The 19,682-nt window shown below is 37.4% G+C and overlaps 5 protein-coding genes across 5 annotated transcripts; 3 read left to right on the forward strand and 2 right to left on the reverse strand.

Moving 5' to 3' along the window:
• On the forward strand, positions 495 to 2,968 carry LOC104749563 (ATP synthase subunit gamma, mitochondrial). The gene is made up of 8 exons (XM_010471216.2): positions 495 to 725; positions 1,131 to 1,174; positions 1,288 to 1,440; positions 1,651 to 1,764; positions 1,850 to 1,977; positions 2,090 to 2,212; positions 2,310 to 2,429; positions 2,520 to 2,968. The coding sequence occupies exons 1-8, from the start codon at positions 613 to 615 to the stop codon at positions 2,715 to 2,717; spliced, it is 993 nt and encodes a 330-aa protein (XP_010469518.1). The 5' UTR covers positions 495 to 612; the 3' UTR covers positions 2,718 to 2,968.
• Positions 4,260 to 6,367, forward strand: LOC104753293 (receptor-like protein 12). The gene has a single exon (XM_010475565.2). The coding sequence runs from the start codon at positions 4,315 to 4,317 to the stop codon at positions 6,232 to 6,234; it is 1,920 nt and encodes a 639-aa protein (XP_010473867.2). The 5' UTR covers positions 4,260 to 4,314; the 3' UTR covers positions 6,235 to 6,367.
• On the forward strand, positions 7,546 to 8,184 carry LOC104753294 (receptor-like protein 12). Its single transcript, XM_010475566.1, has one exon. It carries the CDS (start codon positions 7,546 to 7,548, stop codon positions 8,182 to 8,184), a length of 639 nt encoding a protein of 212 aa, XP_010473868.1.
• On the reverse strand, positions 10,432 to 12,979 carry LOC104753295. The gene is made up of 5 exons (XM_010475567.2): positions 12,265 to 12,979; positions 12,095 to 12,167; positions 11,334 to 11,869; positions 11,115 to 11,220; positions 10,432 to 10,897 (listed from the first exon to the last, which is right to left on the reverse strand). The coding sequence occupies exons 1-5, from the start codon at positions 12,933 to 12,935 to the stop codon at positions 10,625 to 10,627; spliced, it is 1,659 nt and encodes a 552-aa protein (XP_010473869.1). The 5' UTR covers positions 12,936 to 12,979; the 3' UTR covers positions 10,432 to 10,624.
• LOC104753296 (AP-3 complex subunit delta-like) lies at positions 16,490 to 17,136 on the reverse strand. Its single transcript, XM_019237670.1, has 2 exons — positions 16,972 to 17,136; positions 16,490 to 16,816 (listed from the first exon to the last, which is right to left on the reverse strand). Exons 1-2 carry the CDS (start codon positions 17,134 to 17,136, stop codon positions 16,490 to 16,492), a joined length of 492 nt encoding a protein of 163 aa, XP_019093215.1.

Below are 19,682 nucleotides of genomic sequence, written 5' to 3' on the forward strand. Positions count from 1 at the left end.
CTAATAATTGACAATCCAAACAAAAATATTATTTACTTAAACAAAACAAACTAAATATAAAAAATAAAAAAAAATTAAAATATTATTATTTTTTTAAAAATTGTCTAGCGGTGTACCGCGGATTAAAATCTAGTATTTAATTACATAATTAGATACAAAACAAAATAAAATAAGTGGGCCTTTCAATAATGAATAGTTTGGTCAAAACTTTATCTTATCTTTGAATTTTAAAGTATTACATTTATGAGTTTCTTCCCTTACCAAAACAACTCGCATTTATTTGTTTATTGATTGTTTCCAAGTGGAAGAAAAAAACAAAAAGAAACTGGTGACCTGGTAAACTGAGGAAATGCAGTGCCAAGTCAACATTTGGGCCTTAAAAGATGGATCAAAGAAGTATTTGTATCAGGCTCTACGAGGCCCAATTAATTTCAGGGGAAAATTTGGTAAAAAAGTTGGAAACGACGTCGTGTGAAACACTGTAGTCTGTGGAGAAATAAAGAAGAAGCCCTTGGATTCGGCAATAGCAGTCATTTCTCTCGAATCCCATCTATAATCCGATCTGAGAAGTTTCGCCGGAGCTAGGTTTTGTCGATCAATCCTTTTGAATCAATGGCAATGGCTGTTTTCCGTCGCGAAGGGAGGCGTCTCCTCCCTTCAATCGCTGCTCGTCCACTCGCTCCACGCCCAATTGCTCCAACCCGATCTCCTCTCTCTTCAGACCAGTGAGATCTCTTTTCCCTCCCCTTCGTTCTTACGCTTGCGTATAAGCACAGCATTTCAATGTTCTTCGTTGATAGTCTTCTGAATTTGAAATCCGTTTGGTTTGATTTGAGTCGTTGTTGTTTTTTTTTTTTGGTTAGTTTTGATGAAATGATCTGTTTTAGGGTTAGAGCATTTCTCATTTCTTTGAATTTCGAATAGACGAGAAACAATCGAATTGGTTTGTTTGATTCGGTAGCTCTAGTATTATAGCTCGATATCTTTATGTGCATAACCTTTCCAGATTTAATCAGCTTCCACCTGTCGGCGTTTGATTTTGCCAACATCTACCCAGATTAATCTTGTTGTTGTGTGTTGATTTGATGAGATATTGGATGATGAGGACTTAACCTGTATTTGATTTGTAGGGAGGAAGGACTTCTTGGACTTCGATCTATCTCTACTCAAGTGGGTAAGTCTCAGCTGATCATTGGAGATTCGTTTTGCCTAGTTTGAATTGTTGTTATAAGAATCTAAGATGTTCTAATCACTATGAATTGCTTGTTCATGTATCTCTCTGTGCAGTGCGTAACCGTATGAAGAGTGTTAAGAACATCCAAAAGATCACAAAGGCAATGAAGATGGTTGCTGCTTCTAAGCTTAGAGCAGTTCAAGGCAGAGCTGAGAACTCTCGTGGACTTTGGCAGCCATTTACTGCACTTCTAGGAGATAATCCCAGTATGGTTGTCAATAAAGATTAGTTCTTTTTTATTCGCTTTATGCTTAGAATCAATGATCATCTCATAGGTTGCATTGGTGTTGAATATTGATGATGACGAACAATTTTTTTGCTCTTACGATATCCTTGGATATCCATCCTTGTGCTATCTCTGTGATATTCTTTTAAAGGTGTTTCTGATTTCTAGCATTACTTGATGGAAAAAACAGGCATTGATGTAAAGAAGAGTGTGGTGGTCACTCTCTCTTCTGACAAGGGTCTCTGTGGTGGAATTAACTCCACTGTTGTTAAAGTGAGCAGGGCTCTGTACAAATTGAATTCTGGTATGTTTTGAAAGCACTATTGATGGTTCGGTAATTTGGTTTTCCTAAGTTACCATATCTGAAATTAATTTTTGTATCATTTCAGGTCCTGAAAAGGAAGTTCAGTTTGTTATTGTCGGAGAGAAAGCAAAGGCTATAATGTTTCGTGACTCAAAGAACGACATTGTCCTCTCCGTGACAGAGCTGAATAAGAACCCACTCAATTATGCTCAGGTAGGCCATAGTTGCTAATAGTTAGGTGTATAACTTGCTCTCCCCAATCCATTTGTTCTTGAGCTATGTAATTGTTGTCTTTAGTGTTCCTTATGTTTACTTGCTTCTTCAGGTGTCAGTTCTAGCAGATGACATCCTGAAGAACGTTGAATTTGATGCTTTGCGCATTGTCTACAACAAGTTCCATTCTGTTGTCGCATTTCTACCAACTGTGTCCACTGTTTTGTCCCCAGAGGTAAGTTACAACTGGCAAATGTCTCAGGACTATGATTTGTGCTTAGTCTGCTTTAACAATAAACGAAATCAGATATGTGTGTTTTTTGCATTGAAAGATCATTGAGAAGGAGTCTGAAATTGGAGGAAAACTTGGTGACCTCGACTCATATGAGATTGAAGGTGGTGAAACAAAGGGAGAAATATTGCAGAATCTAGCCGAGTTCCAGTTCTCTTGTGTAAGTAAAATCAAAAGCTTAACTTTTGTTTATGGCATTTCAGCAAAGATAAAAACAGAACATCTTGGCTGTTTACGTGAACTCTACCAGGTGATGTTCAATGCGGTTTTGGAGAATGCGTGTAGTGAGATGGGAGCAAGAATGTCTGCCATGGACAGCTCCAGCAGAAACGCAGGAGAAATGCTTGACCGTCTCACCCTCACTTACAACAGGACTCGTCAAGCTTCCATTACAACAGAGCTTATCGAGATTATCTCTGGAGCATCTGCACTTGAAGCCGCTAAATAGACCAATCCTTGTCGCTTCCTCATTTTGCTTTGATCTGGGTTTGAATATCTATACCTTGAAGAAGAGTGTGTTTAGACTCTGAAGGGATACTGAATCAGTTTCCTTTGCTGGCTTCATGTTGAGACCACCAATCTTTGCTCAACGGTTTTATAATAAACATTACCTGTAATTTCCAGCAGGATTACTAATAATTGCATTCACATTTTGTTCTGATTGAAATTCGCTTCCCCCAGAATTTGCAGTGTTGTTTTGAGATTATCTTCCAGTAAAATAATACGATCGTCTCACCCTCACTTACAACAGGACTCGTCAAGATTTATTACATCAGAGCTGATCGGGATTATATTCCCATACGTGTTAGTTATTTTCTTCACTCTGCTTTTGGCTTTGATATTTCCTTTGCTGACTTCTTGTTGAGACCACCAATCTTTGCTCAAACGTTTTTATAAAAACACCCTTGTGATATCCAGCAGGATTACAAACTTTTGCATTCCCGAACTTTGTTTTCTGTAGTGTTGCGTTCTTTTTGGGAAAAGACCATATACACCGGTTTGATTATCTTTCCTTCTTTTAACCATTAAAATAAGCGTTATCAGTTTAAAATTTGACGAATGTCTTTCTCCCTTCTCCCAGGAAGAATTCTTAAAAAATTATTTACTTTTAGGTCAAGATATCACTAGGAAGACTTCTTGTAAACGCCAGTACCAAGACGGCAAGACTTGAGGACTTATAATCGGTGAAAATGTATGTATGTATCTATCTATCTATAAGATAAGTGACATCTTCACTGCCAAAACCACCTCTACATCTCTTTCCACAAAGAAGATTTTTCATCTTGAAAGTTTTTGCGATGGCCATAATGTCGGGTTCACATCTGCTTTTGAGTTTTCTCTCGATACTCTTACTCTGTCGAGTCTCTGTGTCAAGTATCTTTATGTTAGACGATCCTGTTGTTGGTCTTGTTGCTTGCCGTCCTCCCAACCATATTCAATCCCTTACGCAGTTCAAGAACGAGTTTGATTCCACCGGTTGCAACCAAACTGACTACTTCAATGGAGTCCGGTGCGATAACACGACAGGTGAGATCGTGAAGCTACAGTTACCAAGTGGTTGTCTCAGTGGAACTCTGAACCCCAACAGTAGTCTCTTCGGGTTGCATCACCTTCGTTACCTCAATCTCTCTTACAACAACTTCACTTCCTCTTCACTCCCTTACGAGTTCGGAAATCTCAACAAATTAGAGGTTTTATCTCTTTCCTCTAATGGCTTCATAGGTCAAGTTCCTTCCTCCTTTAGTAACTTAAGCCTGCTCTCCTTTTTAGAACTTTCCCGAAATGAGCTCACCGGTAGTTTCCCACTTATACGGAATCTAACCAAACTCTTGCTTTTAGACCTTTCCAGTAATCACTTCTCAACTCTTAAACCCAGCAGTAGCCTTTTTGGCTTGCATCAGCTTCGTTACCTTGATCTCTCTTTGAACAATTTCACCTCGTCTTCACTTCCTTCCGGATTAGGCAATCTTAGCAAATTAGAGATCTTGGGTCTTTCCTCTAACGGCTTCATTGGCCAAGTTCCTTCATCATTTAGTAACCTAAGCATGTTAACCTTGTTGTACCTTGACAAGAACGAGCTGACCGGTAGTTTTCCACTTGTATGGAATCTAGCCAACCTCTCAATTTTGGACCTTTCCAGTAATAACTTCTCTGGAGCCATACCTTCTTCTCTTCTCACTATGCCTTCCTTGTCATATCTGAATCTCCGTGGAAACCGTTTCACAGATCCAATTATATTTCCCAACTCCTCTGCTTCATCTCAGCTTGAAACCTTGTTCCTTGGGAATAACCGTTTTGAAGGAAAAATCCTAAAGCCTATCTCAAAGTTCACCACCCTCCAATATCTCGACCTTTCATTCCTAAACATAAGCTACCAAATTGACTTAAGGCTCTTCTTCACTCTCAAATCTTTGCTGAGACTTGATCTTTCAGGTAATAGCTTATTAGCTACAAGTATAAGTTCATATTCCAACATCAAAATGAACTTGGATACTTTGCTCTTGTCACGCTGCGGCCTCAGTAAGTTCCCAAACATCTTAGGAACCTTTCAGAAATTGGAGCATATAGACATTTCAAGAAATATAATCAAAGGCAAAATCCCTCAGTGGTTATGGAACCTTCCTCGTCTGAGCTTAGTGAATCTTGGTAACAATTCTTTCGATGGGTTTGAAGGATCGACGAAAGTTTTAGTAAATTCATCAGTGCAGGTATTAGTGTTGGCTTTCAACCGTTTTGAAGGAGCAATACCAATTCTACCACTCTCAATCAATGCGTTATCTGCACGGAACAATAGTTTCACAGGGGACATACCACTTTCAATCTGCAACCAACCCTCTCTCACTGTTCTTGATCTCTCCTACAACAACTTCACCGGTCCAGTGCCTCAATGTCTGAGTAAATTCACGGACGTGAATCTTCGGAAGAACAACTTGGAAGGAAGTCTTCCGGACATGTTCTACGCTGGTGCCTCTCTGCGCGCACTTGATATTGGCTACAATCGACTAACCGGGAAGCTTCCAATGTCTCTACTAAATTGTTCATCTCTACAGTTTTTAAGTGTAGACCACAACCGAATCATAGACAAATTTCCTTTCTGGCTCAAGGCTTTACCCAATTTGCAAGTCCTTACCCTACGTTCAAACAAGTTCTATGGCCCTATATCTTCTCCTGATCATGGTCCTCTCGCGTTTCCTGAGCTGCGGGTACTTGAAGTAGCAGATAACAACTTTACTGGAAGCTTGTCACCAAGTTACTTTGTTAACTGGAAAGCAACTTCACTTGAGAGGAATAAAGATGGGAGTTTATATATGGGATACAAAAAGGAAACTTCCAAAGATGGTTACTATAGTTACGAAGATACTATAGATTTGCAATACAAAGGTCTATTCATGGAACAGGGCAAAGTCCTTACTTTCTACAGCACCATTGATTTTTCTGGAAACAGACTTGAAGGATTGATTCCTGAATCCATTGGTCTCTTAAAGACATTGATCGCGCTCAACTTATCAAACAACGCATTCACAGGCCATATTCCTCTTTCTTTGGTCAATGTTACAGAGCTCGAGTCACTAGACCTGTCAAGAAACCAACTCTCAGGGACCATTCCCAATGGACTCAAGACCCTCTCGTTTATGGCGTACATAAATGTGTCTCATAACCAACTCACTGGTGAAATACCACAAGGGACACAAATCACTGGACAGCCAAAATCCTCCTTTGAAGGGAATGCAGGGCTTTGTGGTCTTCCTTTGGAGGAAACTTGCATTGGCATTAATGCACCACCAGCACAACAACCTAAAGAACAAGACAAAGAAGAAGAGGAAGAAGTGTTGAGCTGGAAAGCAGTAGTTATAGGATATGGGCCTGGATTGTTGTTTGGATTAGCAATAGCACAAATCATTGCTTCATACAAGCCGATGTGGCTTGTCAAGCTAATTGGTCGAGATAAGATCAGAAACCGTTAGAATATTTTCGGTTTGGTCGTTTTGATCTTTGAATGTTTTCCAAGTAGTTGATAGGTTGTGTAGTGAATCGGTTCCGTGTGTTTTTTTTCTTCCTTTTGTATCTTTTATCTTATGTTATGTTCTCTATAATGTATGTGCGTGGTGGTGAATCGATCATTTTTTTTTTAAGTTTCACTTCACTTCAAATATAATGTGTCACACTCTTTACCAAGTCAACGGTTTGAAATTTGACTAATGTTTTTTCTCCAAATCAAATCAAATTTAATGTCCTTGAAAGCTTGGCCAAGTCTTTCTCCAATCCGTAGACAGAGTAATGTCAGTTCTCTAACAGTAACACTATTGAGTGTGATAGGTGGTTCAAACTGATCTAAAATATAACAAAATTATACCTGTAGATTTTACTTCCTTGATCTGGTTGACTGGCTCTTTAGACATAATTTTCTACCAAAGACTTTTAGTGATAGACCCATCTTCTTTATCTCTTAGTTAAGATAACATAATTCTTCATGATCTTTCTTTCCTAAATATAAGTTACCCGATTGACTTAAACTTGTTTTCTTCTCTTGAATCTTTGTTAATGTTGATCTTTCTGGTAATAGTATATCACCAGCTAGTTTTTGTTCATATTCACATTTCCAACTGAACATGGAGAGATTAGTCTTGTCAAGTTGTGAAATAGGCCAATTCCCAAATTTCTTGTAGACCCTTCATAACTTGGAGCTTATTGACATTTCTCACAATAAAATTAAAGGGAAATTTCCTAAGTGGTTCTGGACCCTTCCGCATCTGATCGTGGTGAGGCTCGCTGATAATGCTATCAACGGTTTCGAAGGCTCTTTAGCAGAGGTTTTAGTATATTCATGGGTGCATATATTAAGCTTGGCATCAAATCATTTTCATGGACCATTTCCTAATCCATCACGCTTTATCAACTTCTTGAATGCATGAAACAATAGTTTCATTGGGAACATACCGCTTTCAACATGCAACCACAGCTCTTTCACGCTTCTTATTCTATCCTACAACAACTTCACCGGTCAATGCCTAAGTAACTTTAGGGTAGTGAAACTCCAGAAGAACAAATTGGAAGGAAGTATCCCAGACATGTTTTATGATGGTGTCTCTATACAGACACTTGACATTGGCTACAATAAACTAACGGGACAGCTTCCAAGGTCTCTTGTAAATTGATCTTGTCTTCAGTTTCTAAGCGTTGACAACAACATTATCAAAGACACATTTCCTTTTTGGCTCAAGGTGTTACCGAATTTGCAAGTTCTTACCCTCAGTTCAAACAAATTCTATGGTCCTATGTCTCCTTATAATCAAGGACCTCTAGGGTTTCCCGAGCTGCGGATACTTGATATATCACATAACAATTTTGGTGGAAGTTTTCCAGCAAGTTACTTTATGAATTGGGAAGCATTATCTCTCAAGATGAATGAAGATGGGAGTTTATATATGGTATACAGCAAGGAAGCTGACAAGAATGTTTACTATATTTATGAAGATGTTATAGAGTTGCAAAACAAAGGTCTATTTATGGAGCAAATGAAAGTGCTCACTCTATATGGCGCCATTGATTTTTCAGGAAACAGATTTGAAGGACAAATTCCTGAATCTGTTGGTCTCTTGAAGGGATTGATTGCGCTCAACTTATCGAACAACGTATTTACAGGCCAAATTCCTCTGTCTTTGGAAAATCTTACGGAGCTCGAGTCATTAGACCTTTCAAGAAACAACAAACTCTCAGAGACTATTCCTAATGGATTAGGGAGCCTCTCGTTTTTGGCCTACATAAATGTGTCTCATAACCAACTCAAAGGTGAAATACCGAAAGGAACACAAATTATTGGGCAATCTAAATCCTCCTTTGATGGGAATGCAGGGCTTTGTGGTCTTCCTCTAGAACAAACACCGTTAGAGGGAATGACTTGGTTTTACGTCTAATCTTTGAATCGTCTATATCAAAACGTTGCTGGTTAGTGGTTCCTTATGTTTTTTGTATCGTCATCTGAAGCTTTGTTCTATTTCCTTTTCAATAAAGTAAGAATACTAAACTTTTGCTAGTTGGATAAATCTTATAAATTTATAATGATGGCGTCTGGAAAGGTTGGATTCACCATTGCTTCTTCTCCAATTCCTCTGTCCCAAAAAAAGTAAGAATTTGCTCTGTCTTGTAAAGTATTACGAAGAAACACAGGAGATGAGAGAGAAAAGCAGAGCAAAGTGATAAAAAGGAACAATCAGTTGTTTCAGTTGTCTCTATGTTTCATATATCGCAGTAACAACTGTACAAAACCAAAGCTATAAGAACTCTCTCCTTACCCATTCCTATTTTAAAAAGCAAGTATGAAACTGCTCTGTTCTATTTACCTTTTTACACAAGGCAACAAGCCTATCTAAAGTCATCTCTCTCTCTCTCTCTCTCTCTCCACCAAAGCTAGTCACGATGGACCTGCACCAAACTTGTAGAACCTTTAGCAATTTTTTCGACCGTTGTATTTAAATCCTCGACGTTATCTGCAGAAATGAGATCATAGTCTCTGCTGGCATCTGGTCTTAGCACGTCAATGGCATTGCGGATGTCTCTGACGGTTTGATCGAATCTAAAAGGTAGCTTTGCCTCTTTCCCATCGAGAAGTGTGATCGTCATTGTAATAATATTCGGCGCAGCTTGTGCGGCCTCCGTGCTTGAATCTTCCTCGACCTGCACTTGAGACGAAGACGTTATAGGCACATCGTGTAACTCAGGCATATCAAAGCCCATCAAACTACACAAGTAGAAGGAAAAAAAAGTAAGATTCTTCTCAACTTAAACCCTAAATCAAGAAATCACAAGAAAATGAAAAAGTTACCCAAAAGAAGAAGAAGAGCTTCCGATTTGATAGCCAACTGAAGACGGTAAATGTAACGACGGAAGAGGCGGACGAAAGGCAGGGTTTTGACGCGGCAAGCTTCAAACGCCGAAGCAAAATTCCAGTCTAATCCTTCTAAGTAATAGAGAGCTTCCTCTCGAGGGACTCCAAGATCATTGCAGATTCGGTTCAAATCCGCCGTATCAGCCATCGAAGTCACCGATTTGGGCGGCACTTTACAATCAGAATCTTTTTTTTTTTCTTTTTTCCAAAGAAGTAAAACACTCTGCTTCGTTTTTAGTATAGTGCAGGGGCAAACGACGTCGTGTAACTCAGTTTATATCAACTAAACGTGAGGGGTAAAATGGTAAATAACTAGATGATATGAATTTTGTTTATGCGACTGCGTCGTTTTGGTATAGTAGATAAAATATAAAACGACATCGGTTAGGGTAAAATAACAGTACCAAAAGCAAGAAGAGACCGTTTTATTTGCGCTAACGAATAAAATCAACACAAATACTTTCATAATTAATCTTTTTTTTTTTTTTTTAATTAATAATTAGAATTTGAATTGAACAGTAGTAGATTCTAGAATAGTTTTTGGATTTTGTTTTTTCAAAACCGATTTTTTCTTCATTCAAGATTTTACATTAAATAAAAAGATTTTTAATTAAATGGATTATCTCAAAGATGGTTTTTTTACAAATATTAACAAAAAAACTAGAATCCATATAACTAGAAATTTTAAGAAAAACTCTAGATACCTATTCATTCATTTTTTTCTATCTCAAATATTTTTAAAACAACCAAATATCAAATTCTATTACAAAAAAAAAAAAAAAAAAAAAACTAAAAATCCAAAAATCAAAAACTGAAAACCAAAAAATATAACTTAAGAATCATTTAAGAACACCCACAACCATTCATGGCATTAATGTTCAGAAGACAATTTCCAATAATATACAACCCTAGAGAAAGCTGAATTTTATTGTTGTCAATCAACAACTTAAAACTCAAAACATAAGTGAAATAAAAGAGATGAGGACTAACAGAGGATGAAACAATGAACATCTATATTATTGCCAAATCGCAGAGATAGTAAATATGAAACTCAAACTTGATATATTAGAGAATACTAAATAAGAAGAGTCGTGATTTAACTTTTGATGGATAAGTTACATAGGTGAAAAGAGAAGATTGTGATGAAGAGAAATAGAAGAAAACTAGAAATGGCAACCAAAAAGGCTCGTGAGATTAGACAAATAGGATTTGGAAGTTAAAATAAAAAGAACAACAGTCGTTTCAGTTGTCTCTATGTTTTATATATATCCCAGTAACAACTGTACATAAACCAAAGCAATAAGAACTCTCTCCTTATCCATTCCTATTTCAAAAAAAACCAAGTATGAAGCTGCTCTGTTCTGTTTTTTTTTTATTTTTCCTTTCTACTCAAGGCAAGAATCCAAAGTCATATACATCTATCTCTCTCTCCCCCTCCATATCCCTCTGTAAACTGTATAAAACCAAAGCTAGTCACGGTAGACCTGAATGAAAGTTGTAGAACCTTTAGAAACTTTTTCGATCGTTGTATCCAAATCCTTGCAGTCGTCAAAATTTGTAGACATGAGAATGTAGTCGCTCCTGTCATATGGTCTTCGCACTTCAATTTCATTGTGGATGTCTCTGACAGTTTGGTCTGGTCTAAAAGGAATAGTTGCCTCTTTCTTATCGTGAAATATGATAGTTATCATAATTTTCTCCGTGCTTGAATCTTCCTCGTCAGCCTTACCCTTCAATTTTTCCTGACAATATTATGATGACAAAAACTCAATTGCTCAGAAGAGGAAATGAAGATAACAGACAAGGTCAATCCAAAGTAACACCATCAGGTGATAAAACTAACATCTCTATGCTTTCCTTGCCAGGTTCTATTTTTAAGCTAAGCTTGCAGGCTAACAGAGTTGGAGAAAGTAGCAAAGACTATAGTAAAATAGTGCAGAGGAAGAGAAGAAAAGTTACATCCACTTGAGACGATGCCAATGGAGGAATAGCTACGGGGACACCTTCATCAGTAGCTTTTTTGAGTGACTCTTCTGTCTCGGTCGGGTCAACAACGTTCATGAAACTAAAGTGAATGGTGGAAAAATAAAAAGATTCTCAGATATGGATGTTCAGAGATATCGAAGTAACAGCAGAGAGAGAGACTCGTACTAAGTAAGTATATATGGGAAGAGTCACCTGGAAGAAGAGCTCCCTGAAGCTTGAAACTGTGAAGTCGAATGATCATCCTCTGAGATACGCTGCGGATTCGAATCTTCGAAGCACTCGTCCATTAAAGAGTTGACGGCATTATTTACATGCCATTTGTAGCGATTGAGGTAAGCCTCTGCGACTGATGGAGGCGCTCCAGTGACATGGCAGACATTTTTGATCTTTTCATCATTTGTTTCATCTTCCTTTGGCGGAAGTTGCTCTGGCTGAATCCGCAACGCATTCGAAATCCGACGTGAGCTCATCACCACTGGCCTCGATGTAATTGGCGCCACCGCCGCCACGGATACCTCATTCACAGAAACTCCTGGCAAAGATTTAGGGTAAGGCAATGTTTTTTTCCGGCAAGCCTCCATCGCAGAAGCCAAATCCCAATCGAATCCTTGGAGGTAATAGAGTGCTTCAGAACGACACACTCCAATTTCATTGCAGATTCTGTCAACCTTATATGGCGGAGGAGGGTCTTCCCTGATCTGAGCAGAACTCTTGCTACTTTCCTGAATCTGAATGGAGAAAAATGTAAACAGTTCCTTCATCATAAAGCATACACAAATCTGTGTGCATCTACATAGAAACGTCCCCTACTTTATAAAACGTTCTTTAAGAAAACAGAGAAAAACCAGAGCAAAGACCCATCTAGAGATTAAACTAAGATTCAAAATCTGCACTAAAGTGTTCTATTTTTGAGAACACAGCACAATTTAGGCAGAGAAAGAGAAGATTAGTACCTGCACTTGAGATGAAGACGTTATAGGTACATCGTGTAATTCTCCCGTGTCATGCACGTCATCGCCCATCAAACTGTACAAGTAGACAAAAGGGGTATGAAAATTAAAAACCCTAAATCAAGAAATCACAACTAAACCCTAAATCAAGAAAATAAAATGAAAAATTATACCGAGAAGATGAAGAAGAGCTCCCGATTTGATAGTTGCCAAGTGAAGATAGTGACGACGGTAAATGTAACGGTGGAAGAGGCGGACCTCTGTGACTCATCCTCTCCGCAGCCAAAGCCGTCGATATATCATCTCCCTCAGTCACCGGGATACAAGCGTCAGCAATCCGGTCCAGTGAAACCGACTGATCAATCATCACCTGAATATCATCATCATCATCAACATCATCGTGATCATAATCCTCGTCAAAAGAATACGACGACTGTGGTGGAGGAGCTTGCTGGGGGTCCCAAAAGTTGTTTAAGGCTACGTTTACATCCCAATCAAAGCGTTCGAGGAAAGTGACGAGTTCTTGCAGAGACATTCCATTTCCAGGAGCCACTTCTCGGAATTTTACGATGCGTTGATTCTTCATTGCAAAAGATATCTCCGTCGTCGCCGGATTCGAACTCCCAGGAGCATCGATCGTTCTTATTGACGATCTCGAAGGATTCTGGTTCGATCTTGAATCGAATGGTGTTGTTGACGGATCAACCTGATTCAAAACACAAAGTGGATTGTTGATCGTTGTTTCTCGAGTAGATGAAGACTCCGCCGCCGTGGATTTCTCAGTAACTGGAACCTCCGGCGAAGATTCATCGCAAATTTTGTTAGATTCCTCCGGATCGGCCATCTTCTTCGTCAACAATTTTGGGCGGGACTTTCCAACTTTTTCTTCTTTCTCTGAATCTTTGACTGAAGAATTTTGATTATTTTCTTGATAACAAACAAATACTGCGATCGTTTTTACTGTTTATAGTACATTCCAAACGACGTCGTAGCTTACATCAACTTATATATTACATCAACTTAACCCGAGGGGTAAAATAGTAAATAATAAGAAGAGCTTTTTAACAAATAATTAAGAAATAAGAATAACTCAGTTTACATCAACGAATAATAATTCTACCAAAAAAAAAAAAACATCAACGAATAATAAGCAATTGATAATTCATTTATATACACCCTTAATTAAGTCGATATTGATAATTCATTTCCAAAATCCTATCTCTTATAAGTTGTCACCCAAGCTCACGTACGTCTTGATGATATATATACAAGTCTCTCTGCTCCTCAAGCTTTGTATAAGTTTTGCAAACATACCGACCAAAGGAGAATATTATTTCATGCTCAAGCATAGGTGATAGGTTTGAACGTAATGATCCGGGTTTGTCCTCTGACCCATAGCTTTGATTTGTATTGTTGTAACTTGTAAGACTTAAGAATGTTGCTTGTGTTTTTCTTCTTTTAGCAACTAAGAAATGAGGCAACAAACCATTAATTGTAGATGGAAGAGACATGCTCAAAAAATAGGACTAGCTAGAGATGTGGAAACGTGGACTAAGATTCATTCTGAAGTGAGTGTCTTCTGTTTATATTTAAGTTTAGAAGTAAGCTTCGTTTGATTCTTATACACGTCTTAATTTTGGGTAAATGCATGCATGGCACTGATGGCAGGATGACTTCGGCCTTCGGGAGTCTAGTAAATAGTAATGCATATGCTCATCACCTCATTCACATTGCTAATATTTCATATTTTCTATACAAGGGACTTGTTGGAAGAGAGTTGAGTTTCTTAGTAATGTTTTTACTTAGATTTATTAGTTTCATACATTAATTGTGGTGTCTTTAGAGGAGTGAAGAATTACAACTCTTATAATTGTTTGCTTTGTTTCGGTCATGTCGGTTAAGTCCGATATAAGACGTTGGCTTGAAGTTGTGTTTATCAGTTTTCATAATATAGAAGTTGTGTTTTGAGTAAAAGAGAAAATTGTTAATCATTCTCTGTTCTTCTTCTTTCCTCTTGCTCTCATATATACTCTGTTTTCAGAATAAAGGTCAACAGGGCTTTTGATCTCGACCGGTTTATCAATGTGTTTGGTTTCTTCTAGTTCTACCTTTACCTTATGATTGGCTTAGCAGACATTGCAGTGAGAGCGTCTATTGAGGACCGGATGTGTGTCACAATGTTTGGTCATCTCAGCCATATATGGTGTGGGATGTATGTTGCTCTCCCCATACGTGGTTCCATTAAATCCTGTTGAGGCTTTGGCCTTTGGTTTCCTAATAGTATTGTTATTTTTCTGGTGTGTTTTCGTTTTATATTCCACTTGTATTCCAGCTCTTTTGGAAGACGACTCCTTAACCCAAACATTGCTTTAAGATTTACTATTTATGTATGTTGAATTTTTAAGATTTTTTTAAACCCGAATAATTAGTTGCAAGAATTTATCATTTTATTGAATTTTCCACACACTACAACAATCCTATATGAAAAAGCTCTCTAAACTGATTCATATTCTATCTTGTCGATCTTGTTAAAAGCAAGATGGATCGACTAAACATGAAACTTGAATAAAGACATATATGTACGTCTTACTGGTGATAAACAATACAATTCACTAGCGAGTCAATTATTGTCATAATGCATCACGACACACCGTGGGTGACTGTTTGTGGAAATATGCNGCTTTCTAACAAGCTGGTCACGACTCTAATATGTTTTTTTTTTTTTTTTTTTTTTTTGGGTCGACCCGAAGATCGATCCCTCCAAAAATAGGCGTATGCCACTTAGCGTGGAGAGCACACGGTATTCTTTAGTAAAAGGCGAAAGAATAGTTCGCTTTGTGCTCACCACATGGCTGCGTAGGGAATGCTATTCTCATTGCTTGCCTCCAAATGATTTCGTCCACCGGAAGAGAGGACGAGATTCTCCACTAAATTTGAATCGATTCATTTGTTTTGTTTCAAACCCAATTCTTGATGTTTCAGTTTCTTTGAATTCCTCCCCTAGTTTCGAATTCAATTATGCTCGTTCTGTTTTTTATTTGTTTCTCTCTTTCCAAAACTTTTTAGTTTTTTTTTTACTTCTATATAAATGTCATTGAGAAACACAAACACACACACGCCTAACTTCTATATATATAAACACGAACACAAGTCTCTATACATAAACACAAATACACAACATGAACAACACACAAGATACGTAAGTTTCAATTATTATTGCTTGACATCCTAAAAAAAAAAGTTATACCATGTAAGAAAAGTCCATAAAATTATGTCCCTCTAATTTCTAATAATTTATTTTGATAGTAATTTCATTTTTTTTCTCCTCAAATGAAAGCATCTGATTCGAAGATGTTATCTTAATCATACAATTAAAAATTATGGGATCACCATTCGGAAAATGCAAAAAAAAGTATTAGTGGATTCGGCAAATGCAAAATTATGGAATCACTAGTAATTTCGAAGCTGTTAACATTTATGACTAATAGTGGATTCTGTTTAGGACACATATAAAAAGACATCCTCTTTTCAAGTCGTTCCAAAACCATATACCATTTCCCTATATCTTGAGAAGGGATTCGATTATAGATAATGATAGCAATACCTAATGATAATCATGGAAGGCGAGAATCAAGTAAATGGTATTTGGTTTTGGAACAACATGAAAATAGGATTAAGATAACATCTTCGAATCAGATGGGTTATGGATCACCATCTGACTTGTGTTTGTGTGTATATAGAAATTTGTATGCGTAAATATAGGAGATAGGCTTGTGTGTGTTTGTGTTTCTTGATGACGTTTACAAAGAAGAAGAAAACGAAAATTTTTGGGAAAGAGAAAAACAAACCAATAACGAAACGACTATAATTGGATCCGAACAGAGGAATTCGAAAGTAGAAAACTGAAACTTCAAGAATTGGGTTCGAAACAAAAAAAATGAATCGATTCAAATTTAGTGGAAACTTTATTTTATTAAACACTCAAAGCCTCAAAGGACTCTTAGGATTTTAGACACTCAAACTTATGAAGATTTATCTTCACCAAGCTTTCATATTTATAGTACATCTCTTAACGAATATTACATGACTCATATTACATAGCATATTTCTTTCTTCACATATTTTATTTTTATGACGGTCTATTTCCCCATGATAACTATTGTATCGAGTCAGATAGAGCCCAAACTTTGACCTCTATTTATATATCTCCGGAAAAAAGGTTCGAAGGCTAGTTCTCCCCGAATCAAAAGTTTAAAACATATATCTCCCCGAATTAATAGTTCGAAATCTATTAACCCACAAACCCGAGTTATGTTGGTTTCTTGTTTGTTATACCGACGATTATAGAACATAAACCAAAGAAAACCAGATTTTGACCCAATTCTAACTTAAACCCAATTAAAACCTAAACCATGTCTCTACGGTTAATCGATTACAATGAGAGAGCTGGATGATAATACATCGATTACCAACGCAAAGCTGAAGAGTATCCGCCGGAGGATCGTAGTAACCACATAATGAAGAATCGAAGTCGGAGTAATAACCAGGTGGTGTCCACTGAACGCCGACGCCAACGACGAGAGGGTGAGAGGAGAAGCGGTTGTGAAAGAGTACGTCGTGGCCGATGACGGAAGAATCCGACGTCACGGCGACGGTGAACTCTTCTCCGAAGAAATCGACAAAGTATTTTTTCCTGAGTAGCGTAACTCCTGATGCTTCTGAGATCTATTAAGCTAGCTTTCTCACTGTTTACAATGTGGCACTCTCTACAGTTAATCAATTTAGAGATTATGATTATAAAATCTGGGAATTGTTCTTATTTGTCTGATTTGTGTTAAAAGAAAATTTGAGAATTTTTCTTGTTTTTGTTTTTGTAACGCGATGGATTTCGTGGAGAGATCCGTCGATTTGATCTCGCGGCAGATTTCGTCTAGGGATTTAGATATGAAAGAGGAATCTCCGTGTAGCTGGAGACGTATACCTTTGATGAGATCCTCGAGGCTTCGCTGGAACAAGCTGTCCATGAGCGAATTTGAAGACGCCATTTGATAGGAAATGAGAACGAATCCGGGGGGAGGTATGACAACTAAGAGTTATATGATCTACATAGTCTTTGAGAAGCGAAATCGGAGATCAGATTCGTGGGGTTTTTCATGCCGGTGATCATGATTTGCTCAGTCTCGGATTCTGATGAGAGTCGAACGGAACAGAGGACGTGAAATATTGTTTGGGTTTTAATTGAGTTTAAATTAGAATTGGGTCAAAAGCTGGTTTTCTTTGGTTTATGTTCTATATAGTCGGTATAACAAACAAGAAACCAACATAACTTGGGTTTGTGGGTTAATAGATCTCGAACTATTAATTCGGGGAGATACATGTTTTGAACTTTTGATTCAGGAAGAATTAGCCTTCAAACTTATTTTTCGGAGATATATAGATAGAGGTCAAAGTTTGGGCTCTATCTGACTCGATACAATAGTTCTCATCGGGAAATAGACCGTCGGCCCCAAACTTTATTCTTTACTTCACAATACTTACTTCGCATCAATTCTTTACTTCACTTTAATGCTTTAAGTAAAAGAAAAGAGGAGAGTAGAGAGTAGTAAAGAACAAGTTAAGGACAAGTCGTTTACAGTTGTGTGTGTGGTACCATATTCCGGCGCGTCAAACCATTCTTCTAACACGACGTCCTCTTGCTTTATCTTCACACCGTAAGCCATGATTTCCAAATCCGTACAATGATAACTCATTCTCTCTAGAGCTGATCGAATATTTGAATAAATCAAATTAGGCTTAATATCTTTAGGGATTGGGTAATCGTCCATGTTCTAGAACACGCATGTCTTAGCACCTGCGAACGCACACCTAAATAAACACGATTACGAAACAGCAGGAATTCACATACCCAATAAAAGTGATTTCGAGCAAGGAAGAGAGATCTTACCTGTTTTTCCTTTGGACATGCCGAAGAAGTTGTTCATGGTTGATAGATGAGAGACACTATTTAATTTCTCTTTGTGAGAAGAAACAAGATACTAAAAGATTATTGGTCCTGAAAAGCCAGAATGAAGTTGTTCATGGTTGATAGCACAACTCATTGCTTCATATACAAGCCAGAATGGCTTGCCAAGATTATTGGTCCTGAAAAGCGCAAACACCGTTAGAGGGAATGACTTGGTCTTACTTTCACGTATGATCTATATCAAAACGTTAGCTGGTTTTGTAATGAAGTGGTTACTTATGTTTTTTGTATCGTCATGTGAAGCTTTGTTCTATTTCCTTTACAATTAAGTAAGAATGCTGAACTTTTGGTAGTTGGATTACGCTTATAATGATGGCATCTGGAAAGGTTTGATTCACCATTTCTTCTTCTCCAATTCCTATGTCCGAAAAAAGTTAAGAATTTGCTCTGTTTTGTAAAGTATATAATGAAGAAACAGAGGAGATGAGAGGGAAAAGGGAAAAGGGAAAAGGGAAAAGCAGAGCAAAGTGATCATATGTCGCTGTAACAACTGTGCATATTCTAAGCTATAATAAGAACTCTCCCCTTATCCATTCCTATTTCAAAAACCAAGTATGAAGCTGCTCTGTTCTAATCTTTTTTTCCTTTCTATACAAGTCAAGAATCATCAAGTCCTAATCATCTCTGCGCATTGGATGTATTGATCACATAGGTTTCAACGTGTAATTATCTGGGTGATCCGGTATAATATATGTGATCAATACATCAGAATGCACCCTTCTTTGTTATATAAGAGGCGATAGACATGCATGCCTCTATGATGAACCCTAGTTGGATATGTTGGACCGTATCCGACTTAATAACTTGTTTTCATTGGATCAAACGTAAAATGTAGCTGACTGAGATCTCGCAAATATGAGTATCTCTTCGGGTGTTACGGTTTTTTTTTGATGGTCGGAGAAGATTGGGACAACATGAGTTAGGATTTAGAAGGAAGACGGGTTGATACCTATTGCATTGTATACTGTTCTATTCCCCCGACGTAGAGTAATCGGCCGGAGTTCGTCGAATATGCGTGCCGTTGATGGTTTTGTTATTGAGGATTGACAATTGAGCATAGCTATTGATTCCCCTTTGATTTGTATTGTTGTAACTTGTAAGACTTACGAATTTTTTTATTTATTATTCTTTTGGCAACTAAGAAACGAGGCCACAAACCATTAATTAACCAAAGTAACCAAAAAAAAAAATAAAAAAAAAACTAATTTTCATTGAGAAAATGCAATTATTTTGGTGATTAAGTATATCAAAATAATTATGAAAATACCGTAAATAATCCTCTGTACTCTTTTTATTTTATTTTTAATTGATAAGATAAATTATTCTATATCAACATGGTGAATACAATTCCATTATGTCGGTTCGGCAACTCCTTTATCTGTCTAGATTTGTTATGTAAATATTTATTACAGTTATGTAAATATTTATTTATCAAATCTCATAACAAGGAATTGCTATTTATGATTGCTGATGTCCCCAAATCGTTCCGGTGACTTTTGGATATTCGATTTCTATTTCTCCAATTTATTAAAGAACTCTTATCTTTCTTCCGAATTTGATTTAATATTA

This window comes from Camelina sativa, chromosome 16 (genome assembly GCF_000633955.1).
Source record: "Camelina sativa cultivar DH55 chromosome 16, Cs, whole genome shotgun sequence".
Classification (NCBI taxonomy): Eukaryota; Viridiplantae; Streptophyta; class Magnoliopsida; order Brassicales; family Brassicaceae; genus Camelina; species Camelina sativa.

Bases quoted from the DNA above. Each gene is read 5' to 3' on its own strand.
- LOC104753293 (XM_010475565.2), top strand. From the start codon at position 4,315: ATGTTAACCTTGTTGTACCTTGACAAGAACGAGCTGACCGGTAGTTTT.
- LOC104749563 (XM_010471216.2), top strand. From the start codon at position 613: ATGGCAATGGCTGTTTTCCGTCGCGAAGGGAGGCGTCTCCTCCCTTCA. The intron at 726-1,130 runs GTGAGATCTCTT...TTTGATTTGTAG, and splicing joins TCTCCTCTCTCTTCAGACCA to GGAGGAAGGACTTCTTGGAC. The intron at 1,765-1,849 runs GTATGTTTTGAA...GTATCATTTCAG, and splicing joins TCTGTACAAATTGAATTCTG to GTCCTGAAAAGGAAGTTCAG.
- LOC104753295 (XM_010475567.2), bottom strand. From the start codon at position 12,935: ATGGCCGATCCGGAGGAATCTAACAAAATTTGCGATGAATCTTCGCCG. The intron at 12,168-12,264 runs GTATAATTTTTC...CTACTTGTACAG, and splicing joins AGCTCTTCTTCATCTTCTCG to TTTGATGGGCGATGACGTGC. The intron at 10,898-11,114 runs GTAACTTTTCTT...TAATATTGTCAG, and splicing joins TGGCATCGTCTCAAGTGGAT to GAAAAATTGAAGGGTAAGGC.
- LOC104753294 (XM_010475566.1), top strand. From the start codon at position 7,546: ATGTCTCCTTATAATCAAGGACCTCTAGGGTTTCCCGAGCTGCGGATA.
- LOC104753296 (XM_019237670.1), bottom strand. From the start codon at position 17,136: ATGGCGTCTTCAAATTCGCTCATGGACAGCTTGTTCCAGCGAAGCCTC. The intron at 16,817-16,971 runs GCGTTACAAAAA...CTAGCTTAATAG, and splicing joins ATCTCTCCACGAAATCCATC to ATCTCAGAAGCATCAGGAGT.